The following is a 13,816-nucleotide window of genomic DNA, read 5'->3' on the forward strand; positions in this document are numbered from 1 at the left end:
GCCTAATGCAGCTGAAAGTGGTGCACAGAGCACACCGAACCAGAACCCAAATGGGCAGGTTCTTCTCGAAGGTGGAGGACAAATGTGAACGGCGCCAGGGTGGCCTGGCCAACCACACCCACATGTTCTGGACAGCCCTCTTTGAGGTAATGTCCAAGGTTGTGGGGATGAGGGTGGAGCCAAGCCCGAAAGTTGCAGTCTTCGGAGTATCAGACCAGCCAGAACTCTTAATGGGGAGGGGGGGGGGGGCCAACTCCCTTGCCTCTGCCTCCCTAATGGCCCATCAAAGAATTCTGCTCAGCCGGTGATCAGCAGCACCACCCAAAGCTGCAGACTGGTTGTCCAACCTGTTGAAATTTCTCCAACTGTCTGTGCGGAGTTTGCACGTTCTCCCCGTGTCTGCGTGGGGTTTCATCCGGGTGTTCCGGTTTCCTCCCACAGTCCAAAGACGTGCAGGTTAGGTGGATTAGCCATGCTAAATTGCCCTTAGTGTCCATAAAGGTTAGGAGGGGTTATTGGGTTACAGGGATAAGGTGGAAGTGAGGGCTTAATGTGGGTCGGTGCAGACCCCTCCCCCAAAAAAAAAATTTGATTTGGAGAAAATCAAATTCACCACCTGGGGGTTGGAAGAGGGATTCCACGAGATGTGGAAGCCATTCACCAACTTGCTACAGGACCTATTTGTAGCCAACAGAGTAGTGGGGGGTGGGGGGGGGGGGGGTGGCACAGACGAGTCACAGATCGTAAAGGAAAGGGAAAGGGGGGGTGGATGTAAGGGGAGTGAGGTGGAGCTGGGGGTACAAAAGCCCATAAGAAAGACTACGGGACACAAGGGGCATAATCGCAGAGCCCAAAGGCAAACGGAGAACCAGAGGGAGTAGCAATACATGGGGAAATACACACTAGGGCCAACACTATGCAGGGCAACCGAAGCAGATCGGCCAAACGGGGCCCACAGCCACAGATTTTGGTGGTGGTGGTTGGGGGAGGAGGAGTCTGCACCGACCCACATTAAGCCCTCACTTCCACCCTATCCCCGTAACTTAATAACCCCTCCTAACCTTTATGGACACCAAAGGCAATTTAGCATGGCTAATCCACCTAACCTGCAAGTCTTTGGACTGTGGGAGGAAACCGGAGCACCCGGAGGAAACCCACGCAGACACGGGGAGAACGTGCAAACTCCGCACAGACAGTGACCCAGCGGGGAATCGAACCTGGGACCCCGGCACTGTGAACCAACAGTGCTATCCACTTGTGCTACCGTGCTGCCGATCTCTCCCTTTACAATTTGAATTCCGTCTGGTGGCTTTTGTTTGATATCATGGACGGTTATTACACTTGTAATTTAACATATGAACATGAAATGTGAAAACCTATAAAAACATTTATTTAAAAAAAGGTTTGTTCATGACTCCCTGCTTTACATTATTTGGTGGCCTACATCTCACAACCCTCTTCCTTTTAGTCTTAAAAGTTACAGCCATGTGATGAGTGTTGACACCAGAGATAAATGTCTGACTGCTCCAGATGTCAAGAGATTGCCTCAAGAATGATACACTTCAGGCCCGTACAAACATGCAAAGTTAGGTTAAAGCATAGTCAGTGTTTTTCAAACTTTTTTGCCCGAGACCCATTTTTACCAATCGGCCATCCTTCGGGACCCACGCCGGCCGACCTTCGCGACCCACCATTTTCACTGAAAATAAAAACTGAACATGCTGGAAACATTGAGCAGGTCAGGCAGCAGCTCTGGAGATTGAACAGATTTAATGCCTCAGGTTGATGACATCTTCGCGACCCAAAATGCGAACTCTTTCCACAGCTGCTGTCTTAACTGTTGAATACGTAAGAGCATTTTATGTTTGTATTTATTTTAACCTCCTGGTTTTCTGTCTGTGGAAACATGTCAATGTGATTGGCTGCTGACACCACTATTCATTTTTTAATTTTAAACTTTAGATAGCAAAGTAAATCATTGCATTAAGGTAAAAATAAAAAATTAGTGGATTTTTTTTAATCATAGTGGACAAATTTGACATTTAATATGAGCATCCCTGCATCAGTGAGTGTTTTTAATAGTAATTATGAGCTTCATAAGCCATTTAAAAACCCAGATATACATCATTCATGTGATTTGCTGACACCACTGGTGCTGGCATACCTGGAGATCCCCTTGACATGGTGGCAGATTTAAATTATCAGGAAAGGGAAGTCCACGCCGCAAAGATCAGTCGTACCTTGGTGACAGCTATTGCTTTGCGGTTGATCACAAAGCTCGGTAGCACAGTGGTTAGCACTGTTGCTTCACGGCACCAGGGACCTGGGTTTGATTCCTGGCTTGGGTTATTGTCTGTGCAGAGTCAGCACATTCTCCCCGTGTCTGCGTGGGTTTCCCCGGGTGCTCCGGTTTCCTCACACAAGTCCCGAAAGACGTGCTGTAAGGTGAATTGGACATTCCGAATTCTCCCTCAGTGTACCAGAACAGGCGCCGTAGTGTGGCGACTAGGGGATTTTCACAGTAACTTCATTACAGTGTTAATCTAAGCCTACACGTGACACTAATAAAGATTATTGTTGAAAATATGCACCAAAACTAATGCCAGCAACTTCTTACAAAAAAAATTAGTATTTGAACATTTTTAGCTAATGCTGGACAACTGTTCACACAATTGGCAGTTTTACTATTCTGAGTTATTAATGTTTAGTTTCGCAAAATAAAATGAGCCAAAAGAAGTCCTAAAGGCAGGCCAGAGTCAATTAATTGAATTATATGTGCTAACATGAAGTGAGTAAATCACTATCAATCGGGTCAACTCCAAGGATCAAATGAACAAGAGGGAAGAAACAAAAACAGTAAATGCTGGACAATTTCAGCAGGTCCGACAGCATCTGTGGAGAGAGAACAGAGCTCAATTTTCAAATCTGGATGATTCTTTGTCACAGCTGTGGAGAACTAGAAATTGGATGAGATTTATACTGTTGTGGGAGGGGTGAGAGATGAGGAAATTGCATTTGGATGAAGCCTTTCACACCCTTGTATACAATTAATTACTCTTGAAATGTAGCCATTGTTTCCAAACAGAGCAGCGAATTTACAAGCACCACTGTATCAGGAACAGCAAACAACTTAAATATCCAACTGATATATTTTTGGCAGAGTCATTAAGGGATGAATTTTGACCAGGATATTCCGCCACAATCCCTCATCAAGAAGCATTATGGGAACTTCAAACATTCCACTACAGACAGGACATCAGTTTAACATCACATCTGAAAGACACCGGGCTGGGTTCTCCGTTTTGGAGACTAAGTCCCCACACTGGCGTGAAAACGGTGGTCTTTTACGCCCCTGGCGTAAAACGGCCACTGATGCACCATTTTTGCTGGGGGCTAGCAGGGAGGCAGCATAAAGCTCACAGCTCAAGCAGCCGATACGGCCCTCAGCACCTCTGGTTCCAAAGCCGCGCATGCGCAAAGCGGCGGCCTACAGCAGCCGCGCCGTGCTCCACGGTGGACTCAGCCCGCAGACCTGGACCGCCAAAGTAGTGCCCCCCTTCGGCCAGGACCGCCCGTCCACAATGCCCCCAGCCTCGTATGAAGCCCCCCTTGCCCACGGATCGGCCCTCCACCGACTGTGGCGGCCACGGACTGAGTCCGCAGCCGCCACGCCGAGTTCACGAATGGTGTGAGCACACGTAACCCACACCGTCGGGAACTCTGCCGGTTGGGGATGGAGCATCGCAGGACAGGCCTCAGGCAATGGCCTGAGGCTGTGGATAATCGGCGCGGGCGGAGAATTCAAGAACCGGCGCCGCTCCCGATTTTGGCACCAAAACGGATTTTCTGCCCCGTCGCCTAACACGATTTTGGCGTCAGGGAGCAGTGAATCCAGCCCACTAGCTCTGACAATGGAGCACTCAGTGCCACACTAAAATATCACTATTGATCTCACCAACTGACAGAGTGGCAAAATTTATATCAACTGTGCTGCAGGTTGGCACAGTGGTTAGCACTACTGCCGTACAACATCAGGGACTGGGGTTCGATTCCGGCCTTGGGTGACTGTCTGTGTGGAGTTTGCACGTTCCCCTTGTGTCGGTGAGGGTTTCCTCCGGGTGCTCCAGTTTTCTCTCTGAGTCCAAAGACGTGCAGGTTAGGTGGATTATCCATGATCAATGTGGAGATGACGAGGTTGGGGGCGGGAGAGTGGGCCTAGGTAGGGTGCTCTTTCGGAGGATCGGTGCAGGCTAGATGGGCCAAATGGCCTCCTTCTGCACTGCAGAGATTCTATGGAACCAGACTGAGAGTTTTTAAGGGAGAAAAGTTAGCTTATAAAGGACGGCAAGAATCACACGGTGAGGCGATCATGAACGGAGCGGCCGCAGCAAAGACGCTCCCGCACAGCCACAAAATCAGCTTTGGGGGGGGGGGTCCCAGGGTTTTTTCAACAAAAAACAATTCCTTAGGCCCCGCAAATTCGGCCCTGCCCAGGCGCCAAAGCTCCGTTCCACGGAGCTGAAGAGGGAGAGGGGAAAAAAGGAGAGACTGGTCCCGGTGAGCTGCACGTGGAGGAGGAGTGGGGATCGCTCAGAAACGGCCTGAAAGTCGGAGCACGGAGAGAATCACGAGGACAAAATAAGATTTTTTAAATTCAAACTTCCTTGTTCCTCTCCTGCAAATTTTTTTTTAAAAAGAAAAACTTTTTTAAAGGGGGAAAAAACTTGCAATCAAAAAAAAAATCCCTTTTTATAAAAAAAAAATTGTTTTTAAAAGGAAGGCACAGACAAAAATATGCCTCCAAATAATAAATTGAGGGGAAGGCGAGATGTAAGAAAGAACAGCAGCGAAGGCGAAGGAAAAAAGCAGGAGCTGCGGCCGCGCAGGCAGACGACCCCACAGGCAAGGCGGAGGTTCAGGCGAATCAGGAAGCGGAAAAACTGGCGAGCCGAGCAGCTGAGCAGGAACAGGATGTGGCGACTATCCCTCTTCCCGCACAGGGGGAGGAATGGAGAAGCGTGCTGAAAACGGAAATAAACGCCATAATGAAGGAGATAAAAACAGAGATAAACGCCATGAGGGAGGCACTCAGGGCGGAGCTCCACACAATGATGAAGGAGATGCTGGCAGAGACAACAGAAAAAATGCAGCGAACCATCAACGGCCTGGAAAGGAAGGTGGAGGTCCAGGAGAAAACTATTAAGGGGTTGGAGAGGGCCGCCTCGGACCAGAGTGACAGGATGGTAACTCAGGAAACCGAGGTGAAAAGGCTGGTAACGACCCAGGGGAGCCTAAGAGGGAAAGTGGAGGACCAGGAAAATAGGTCCAGGCGGCAGAATGTTAAAATAGTGGGTCTGCCAGAGGGGATGGAGGGCAGAGATCCAACAGGCTACGTCACCCAAATGCTGGGCAAGCTAGTGGAAAGGGAGAAGTTTCCAAACCCCCCAGAAATCGACAGGGCGCACAGGTCGCTCCAACCCAGGCCCAAAGCCGGGGAGCAGCCCAGAGCGATTATCGTGAAGCTGCACAGGTTCCAAGACAGGGAAAAAATCCTAAAGTGGGCCCGGCAGACGAAAGCGAGCACATGGGAAGGGAAGACCATAAGGGTGTACCAGGACATTGGGGCGGACCTGTCCAAAAGAAGGGATGAATTCAACAGGGCCAAATCAGCACTCTACAAAAGTAATGTGAAATTTGGCGTGTTATTCCCGGCCAAACTCTGGGTAACATTTGAGGGGAAGGAGCTGTTTTTTTTTTTTTTTTTTTTTTATTAAACACCCCAGCGGCATCGGTGGAGTTCGTTAGAGCAAACAAACTGGGGGAGGGACAGCCTCAACGGCCATCATGAAAGTGACGGGGATGGAAAGAAAGGAAGAATCGGAACAAAGAGCAGCGGGCAGACCGCAAACAGAGACAATGAGATCACAAACTGTACACACGTGTTTGGTGCACTGTGCGGGACTGTGCTGACTCGTTCCCGGGCTCGTTCCACCTCTCAATGCAATGGGGGGGGGGGGGAGCGAAGCAAGGTGAATGAGGGTGAAAAAGACGGACAGGAGGGCGAGACAAGGGCTAGCAAAAGGAAGGTAAAATAGGACCAGAACAGGGCAAGTGCTGGGAGGGGGGCCACCGTTCTAGCGAGGAGGGCTAATACGGGAGGGCAGGAAGAAAGGATGGCCGCGGCGCGCTCCTCAGGGGAGCAGGAGGGCCTGACACAAAGAGAAGGGGGGGCAGGGCAGAAGGGGGTGAAGAACACAGGGGGGGGACAGAGGAACAGGGACTAAGGGGTTGGGGGATAGGAGTTGGGGGAGAGCGCAGAACAAAAGAGAAACAAAGGGAAGGGTGAGGTAGATAAGCAGCACGAACACCGGCCTCGTCAGGCATGGAGCAGGACGCGGAGCCAAGACGGTGCCACAAACAGCCACTCGGGAGGGCTTCAGGACGAAGGGAGACCCTGGAGTGCAGGGGCGTAGCCACGTGGCGTACACACAGCTGGCGGCCATGGTGGGTGCCCCCTGGACAAAAGGAAACCCCGGGGCCCTGGGGCCCGACCTCATGGTGAGAGCGGTGACCGCAGCCATTTTGTACAGCCCCCTAACGAAGGGAAACCCCGGAGGGCAGGGGCGCATCCACCAAGTAAGTATGGGTGACCCCGCAGGACCGGGGGGGGGGGGGGGGGGTCAAAACCCCCCACCAGGATGGTTACCTGGAACGTAAGGGGACTCAACGGCCCGATCAAAAGATCCAGAGTCTTCATCCACCTAAGAAGCCTGAAAGCAGACATAATCTACCTACAAGAGACGCACCTGAGGGAGAAGGACCGACGGCTGGTCAGGAAGGGCTGGGTGGGACAGATATACCACTCATGCTACGGGGCGAGGGCTAGGGGAGTAGTAATATTAATAAGTAAGAGGACGAGGTTTACGGAAACCAAGACAGTTACGGACCCAGGGGGGCGGTACGTCATGGTCAGCGGTGTCCTGGAAGGGGCACCGGTCGTACTGGCAAATGTGTACGCTCCCAACTGGGACGACACAGAATTCATAAAGAAGACCATGGCAGAAATCCCCGACCTTGACACACACCGACTGATCATGGGGGGCGACTTCAACTGTGTACAGGACCCAATGACCGACCAATCAAACCCCAGAGCAGGGAAAAAGATTGGCATGGCTAGGGAACTAGGAGCATTTATGGAGCAGATGGGGGCGGTGGACGCATGGAGGTTCCTGCACCCAGGAGAGAAGGAATTTTCATACTTCTCACAAGTACACAAGGTATACACCCGTATCGACTTCTTTGCAGTGGGGTAATCGGTGCTTCCAGGGATCACGGGAACGGAGTACTCCACGATCGTTATCTCTGACCACGCTCCACACTATATGGATGTGAGGTTGGAGACAGGCCGTGCCCAGCACCCCACATGGATGCTGGACACGGACCTCCTGGCCGACAAGGCCTTCTGTTAGAAAACATTGCGGGCCATAGGCGACTACATGAGTAACAATCAAAACGGGGAGGTCTCACCCTCCACGTTCTGGGAGGCACTGAAGGCACTGATTAGAGGAGAGATCATAGCCTACAAGGCAAGCAAAGATAGGGAAGAGAGGGTGGCCAGGCAACAACTGGTGGACTCCATCCTGGAAGTAGACAGAAAATACTCCGAGGCCCCGACCGTAGGGCTGTTGGGGGAGAGGAAAAAGCTGCAAATGGACTTTAACCTGCTATCCACTAGGAAAGCAGTGTACCAACTCCGTCTGACACCGGGGACCTTCTACGAACACGGAGCCAAGGCTGACCGCCTATTGGTTCACCAGCTGAGAAAGCAGGCAGCCACAAGGGAAATAGCACAGGTAAAGGATAGCAGAGGCAGACTGGTAACAGAACCAAAGGAGGTCAATCGGGCATTGAGACCTTCTACCGGGGACTGTACACCTCCGAGCCCCCCAACGGGGACACGGGGATGAAACTGTTCCTAGACGGACTGGAACTACCAGTTGTGGGGGAAGACAGACAAGCAGAGCTGGAAGTACCAATAGACCTGGGAGAAATCATGGAGAGCATCAGGTCCATGCAGGCGGGGAAGGCACCGGGACCCGATGGGTTCCCGGCGGACTTCTACAAAAGATTTGCACCAGTCCTGGCCCCACACCCAAGGGACATGTTCGCGGACTCACTGGCAAGGGGTATCCTGCCCCCAATGCTAGTGCAGGCCACAATTTCACTGATACCCAAAAAAGATAAAGACCTGACGGAATGCGGATCATACAGACCCATTTCACTGCTGAACGTGGATGCGAAAATACTCGCAAAGGTTCTGGCCAAAAGGCTGGAGGGCTATGTACCAGAGGTGGTCGCAGAGGACCAAACCAGCTTTGTCAAGAGTAGGCAGCTCACAGCGAACATCAAGCGGCTGCTGAACGTAATAATGACCCCCTCTGGGGAGAAAACACCAGAGGTGATCGTCTCCATGGACGCAGAAAAAGCCGTTGACAGAGTCGAATGGAAATACCTCCTCGAGGTACTGGAACAGTTTGGGCTAGGAGCGGGGTTCACCGCCTGGGTGAGGCTCTTGTACAACGCTCCCAAAGCAAGCATCCGAACTAACACCACCAGCTCTAAATACTTCCAGCTGCAGAGAGGAACAAGACAGGGCTGCCTCCTGTCCCCACTCTTGTTCGCGCTAGCCATCGAACCCCTGGCGATAGCCCTGCGGGACGCGAAAAGCTGGAAGGGAATCCGGAGAGGAGCCAGAGAGCACAGACTCTCACTCTATGCAGATGACCTGCTCCTCTATGTCTCAAAGCCACAGGAGGGACTGAAGGCAATACTGCAAATGCTGAAAGAGTTTGGAACCTTCTCGGGCTATAAACTTAACCTGAGCAAAAGCGAGGCATTCCCAGTGAACCCAAACGGGGGAGGGAGAGAGCTGGAGGGGCTCCCGTTCAAAACAGCCCAGAACAGATTCCGCTACCTGGGTGTCCAGATAGCCAGAGACTGGACACAGATCCACAAGTGGAACCTGACCAGCCTGGTGGAGGTGAGGAAGTAAGAAGAGACCTTCAAAGATCTCCCCTGGCGGGGAGAGTGCAGACGATTAAGATGAACGTAATGCCAAGGTTCCTCTTCCGGTTTAGATCCATTCCGATCTTCATCCCCAAGGCCTTTTTCCAAAACGTAGACAGTCTGATCATGGCGTTTGTGTGGGGGGTGAGAACCCGAGAATCCCAAAACAGACACTACAAAGAAGGAAAATCAAAGGGGGCTTGGCCTTACCAAACCTACAATACTATCACTGGGCAGCAACGGCTGAGTGAGGATGGGTACAAGAACCTGACACAGATTGGGTACAAATGGAGGAGGCATCCTGTAAAGGAACGACCCTCGAGCCCTGGCTACAGCAGCACTCCCATCCCCCTCAACAAGATACACAAGCCCAGTGGTAGCGGCCACGCTGAGAACATGGACCCAGCTCAGACAACACTTCGGGATAACTAAAATGTCCCCAATGGCCCCCATCTGCGGCACTCACAGATTCCCCCCAGCCATGCTAGATACCAACTTCAAAAGATGGAGGCTGGACGGGGGCACATTGACGGTTGGGAACTTCTACGTAGGGCACAGACTGGCGACACTAGACGAACTGACGAGGAAGTGGAAGCGAGCAAAAGGACAGGAAATGAGACACCTCCAAATAAAACACTTCCTCTGCAAAGAGACAGTAGGGTATCCCAGGGCCCCAGAAAGCACACTACTAGAGGACCTGATAGGCACAAGCAACGAGAAGGGGGGGCTATGTGGGAAAATATACAGACAGCTACTGGACAGAGCCTGGAATCCACTGGACGAGATCAGACAAAAATGGGAGGACGAACTGGGGACAGAGGTAGGATGGGGACTCTGGAGTGAAGCACTGAGCAGGGTGAACTCCACCTCCTCCTGCACAAGGCTAAGCCTCATGCAGCTCAAAGTGGTGCACAGAGTGCACCTGACCAGAACCCGAATGAGCAGGTTCTTCCCGGAGGTGGAGGACAAATGTGAGCGGTGCCAGAGCGGGCCAACCACACCCACATGTTTTGGGCTTGCCCCAAGCTTGTTGGGTTCTGGACAGCCTTCTCCGAGGCAATGTCCAAGGTTGTGGGGGTGAGGGTGAAACCATGCCCCATAGTGGCAATCTTCGGGGTATCGGAGCAGCCAGAGTTACACATAGGGAAGGGGGCCAACGCCCTTGTTTTCACTTCCCTAATCGCACGTCGGAGAATCCTGCTCGGCTGGCGATCGGCAGCACCACCCACAACTGCAGACTGGCTCGCTGACCTTTTGGAATTTCTCCACCTGGAGAAGATTAAGTACCCCACCCAAGGGTCAGAGGACGGCTTCCTGGATACTTGGAGGCAGTTTGTTGGTCTGTTCCAAAACCTGTTCGAGGCCAACAACGAGGAGTAACCTAATAAGAATTTGTTTTATTATTATTAAAACACCAAGATAGATGAGTTACCAAAAGACTGCGCAACCTTGGGGGGGGGGGGGGGGGGGGGGGGGGGGGGGTGTTCACACTGCCACTCATCACCTCCACGCTTTTTTCAGTATTTTTTCTCTTAAGATAGGTGACACTGGCAATGCCTAACTTTCACCCAACCCTTATTTCTCTACTAAGCCTTGAGCTGTCAGTCCTTGTGGTTTTGGTACTCCCATAAAGATGTGAGGTAGAATCTTCAAGGATGTTGGTCCACTAACAATGGAATCATACTTACCCAAAGAAGGACAACATGCCACTTGGTGCTGCCTTGACTTTACGGTTCTTGATCTAGTCAGTTGAAAATGTTGTTGGAGGGAAAGGTGCTATTACAAAAACCATAGATTGTATATATTGTAAACCATTGTGCATCAGCAATGGATAAAGTCCAATGACATAAGTGGCAATCATGAAAATTTCAACCGCATACAAAATAGAAGTTGAGCGTTCTTCCAGCTTCACCGATATAAGCAACTGATGTGAGTGCCATCAGCCTTTGACTTCAGGATGGAGGAGAGAATACCCAGCCTTTCCTCTGCCCTTGCAGCTGATGTTGAAATCGTTGTGGCATCTAACTTTCCGGATGTTGCTAGTGGGTAGACTGGTCGATTGTGAAGCTGAAGAGCAGGTGAAATTGGGCGGACTTTCTTTGGTCAAAAACAGTCAATGCCTGGTTGCATAAATGCTACCTGTTGATGGTGCCAAACTCAGCTGAATGCTGTCTGTGCTCTGCTCATTCTGAACTGTTCATAATGCAAGTTGGATTTAGAAACCTTAAGATCATTGGCAAAGCCTAATGTGAACATAAAAAGCTATGCACACACCTTGGACATATCCCATTTCTCAAATTAAAAGTTCAGCTTCAAAAGTTTGACAACTCCTTGTTTCAGTGGCAACAAAATTCAAGCCAACAAAGTTAACAGTATGCAGCAGTACACAGATGACAGTTCAATTTTAACTTAATGTCAAAACTTTCAGAAGCCATCAAATACCTGAGCATGAATTTTGCTATTAGCTAACCCTCTTACTGAAATGTATTTATCGAATTAAGCCCACACAAGCAAGAGTCTCTCATGTTTGAATTAAAGAATAAATTCAATTTTATTTGGGAGATTATAGGTTTGAGGTGACATTTCCTTAATTAAAGTATGATGTGCAAAGCCCCTGATCCACGTATTTAAAACAAGGTGTCATTATGGTACAACGGTCACTGCAGAAAACTGTGACATTCAAACAAGTCTCTATTTAGGCATAAATATTAAAAATAAATCAATTACTAATAATATTTTTCCAAGCTTCAATTTACATTGAGAGAAATTTAAGGAATTGACCAAAATACATTGTTGCCATCACAGAGGAATGGGATGTCTTAATTACAATCCAAGAATGAAATATTAATTTACAAAGTCGGCCACGAGACACGTATTTGTGCATAGACTACATGTTATTACCTAGCTGGTGTTATTTTCAATTAAGTAAGGAAGCAATCAAACACGAGATCATGAGTTATTTACAGAGTTCGACCGGATCAGATTCTACTCGTAACATTGAATAAACATAGACTTTTACATTTCTGGATCTGCAAGATTTAACATTTGCATTTATGCCAAGATCATGATTCAGCAACTACATTCTGCACAGGACAGTCATTATATCTGATCTAAGATAACCTAGCAGTGTTAGGGGACCACAAAGCAGATACAGATATGGAAGAGTATTCACCCATTCTTGCTCATCCATTCACAAAAGAGTCCAAAGGACATATAAACCCCTTCTGGCAATTTAAAATTGAAGTGCATAATTGATCAATGAAGTTCAGTAAAGGTTAGATTCCAGTAAATATTAATCAAATTATGTGCCTGAATGAAAACTTAGTATTGCTGGGTCCAGAAAACAGAATGGCAGCTTAAAAGATGCCCAAGATGTGCAAATTATGCATGCTTTACATTCAAAAAATCATCAAACTATAGCAATTGTAGTGGGGGGGGGGGGGGGGGGCTCAAGTAATTTTCTATCAATAAATAAGATTGCTCCATCACAGCTTGTGGTTAATTCTGAAACAGTCGGGGACATGTCAGCTCCAACCGCAACATGCCATATATATTTACACAGCTCAATGAACACCAGCCCCAACCCACACAAAACAAAAATGTCATGAAAACTTCGAATCGAAACGACGGGTGATGGGAGGGAGAGGGTTGCTGCACAAAGAACGGAATTTGTCACAAACTTACTCGTCATTTATTAATCTCCAAAACTAATAACGAAGTGGCTTTCAATCCACTAACCATAGTATTCAGGACAATGTCGTTGTGCGAGTGTTTTTTTCCCCAATAGCAGTCACTTCAATGTCAATTATTCAGCTCAAATTCTACTCCAACAACTACTTCAACTAATCATTTTCATTTTAAGTGATGCAGATTTGAATTATGATTTTGGATACATTTGCTGAGCATTTGAATTGTGGATTTATTTCCGATCACAGTTAGTTTCCTGACCCCCCCCCCCCCGGCGGCGGGTGGGGCCTCTGGAGCTCAGCACCAGCAGACAGGCTGAACACAATGAAGCAGCTGTCCGGCCAGCCTTCGCCCGCCCGCCGTTAGTTTACTCTCACCTGTCGGTGCGCTGTCCAGGATCCGCAGATCGTAGGCCCCGGAGCAGCGGTAGTTGGCGGCCGTGCCGTTGTCCCACACGACCACCACCTCCTCGGGGCTCTCGAAGCTCCGCACGGTGCCCACATGCCCCTCTCCCCCGTCCTGTTTGCCCCATTTCCAGTCGGGGCCCCGCACCACTCGAGCCCCGACCCCCTCCATCATCACCCGGTTATTCCTGGAGCCGCTCATGTCGGCCCCCGCAACCCCGAGTCGGGTGCCGGTTCACAGGGAAGGGAGGCCCCCGGGCGCCACTATGATTTGGCGGAATCGGGATTTTTTTTTGTGTGTGTTCAGGAATCCGGGAACTCAGCAGAAGGAAACGGGGGAAGGGGAGGAGGGACCGGTACAGCGCATGTGCAATCGGAGCCCCGTTGAGTGTGCAACGCCGCCATCTCTGATATGGGCAAACGCAGCTGTTCACTTGGTCACAGACCAGCCAGAACCATTCACAATGCACCAAGCATTGTCCAATCGATGTTTTGTACAGGTTTAACATAATGCATTTGCTTTTCAAACCTATCCCTCTATAAATAAATTCCAGTACCCTCTTTGCTTTTTGATGACCTTATTAACCTGCATTGCTCCTTTTAGTGATCAGTGTATCAATGCCCCCCCAGATCTCTCCATTCATCTGTTCTTATTTATT

At 49.7% G+C, this 13,816-nt stretch overlaps 1 protein-coding gene across 2 annotated transcripts in view; it reads right to left on the minus strand.

Moving 5' to 3' along the window:
* mib1 (MIB E3 ubiquitin protein ligase 1) overlaps positions 1–13,509 on the minus strand; it is a 220,688-nt gene extending 207,179 nt beyond the window's left edge. For both annotated transcript variants that reach the window (XM_072467454.1, XM_072467453.1), the window contains exon 1: positions 13,131–13,509. In XM_072467454.1, coding sequence (XP_072323555.1) covers positions 13,131–13,359 — 229 coding nt within the window. In that variant the 5' untranslated portion in view covers positions 13,360–13,509. The remainder of the gene's footprint in view (positions 1–13,130) is intronic.
* Positions 13,510–13,816: the final 307 nt, after the last annotated feature.

The sequence above is a fragment of the Scyliorhinus torazame genome, chromosome 11 (assembly GCF_047496885.1).
Source record: "Scyliorhinus torazame isolate Kashiwa2021f chromosome 11, sScyTor2.1, whole genome shotgun sequence".
Classification (NCBI taxonomy): Eukaryota; Metazoa; Chordata; class Chondrichthyes; order Carcharhiniformes; family Scyliorhinidae; genus Scyliorhinus; species Scyliorhinus torazame.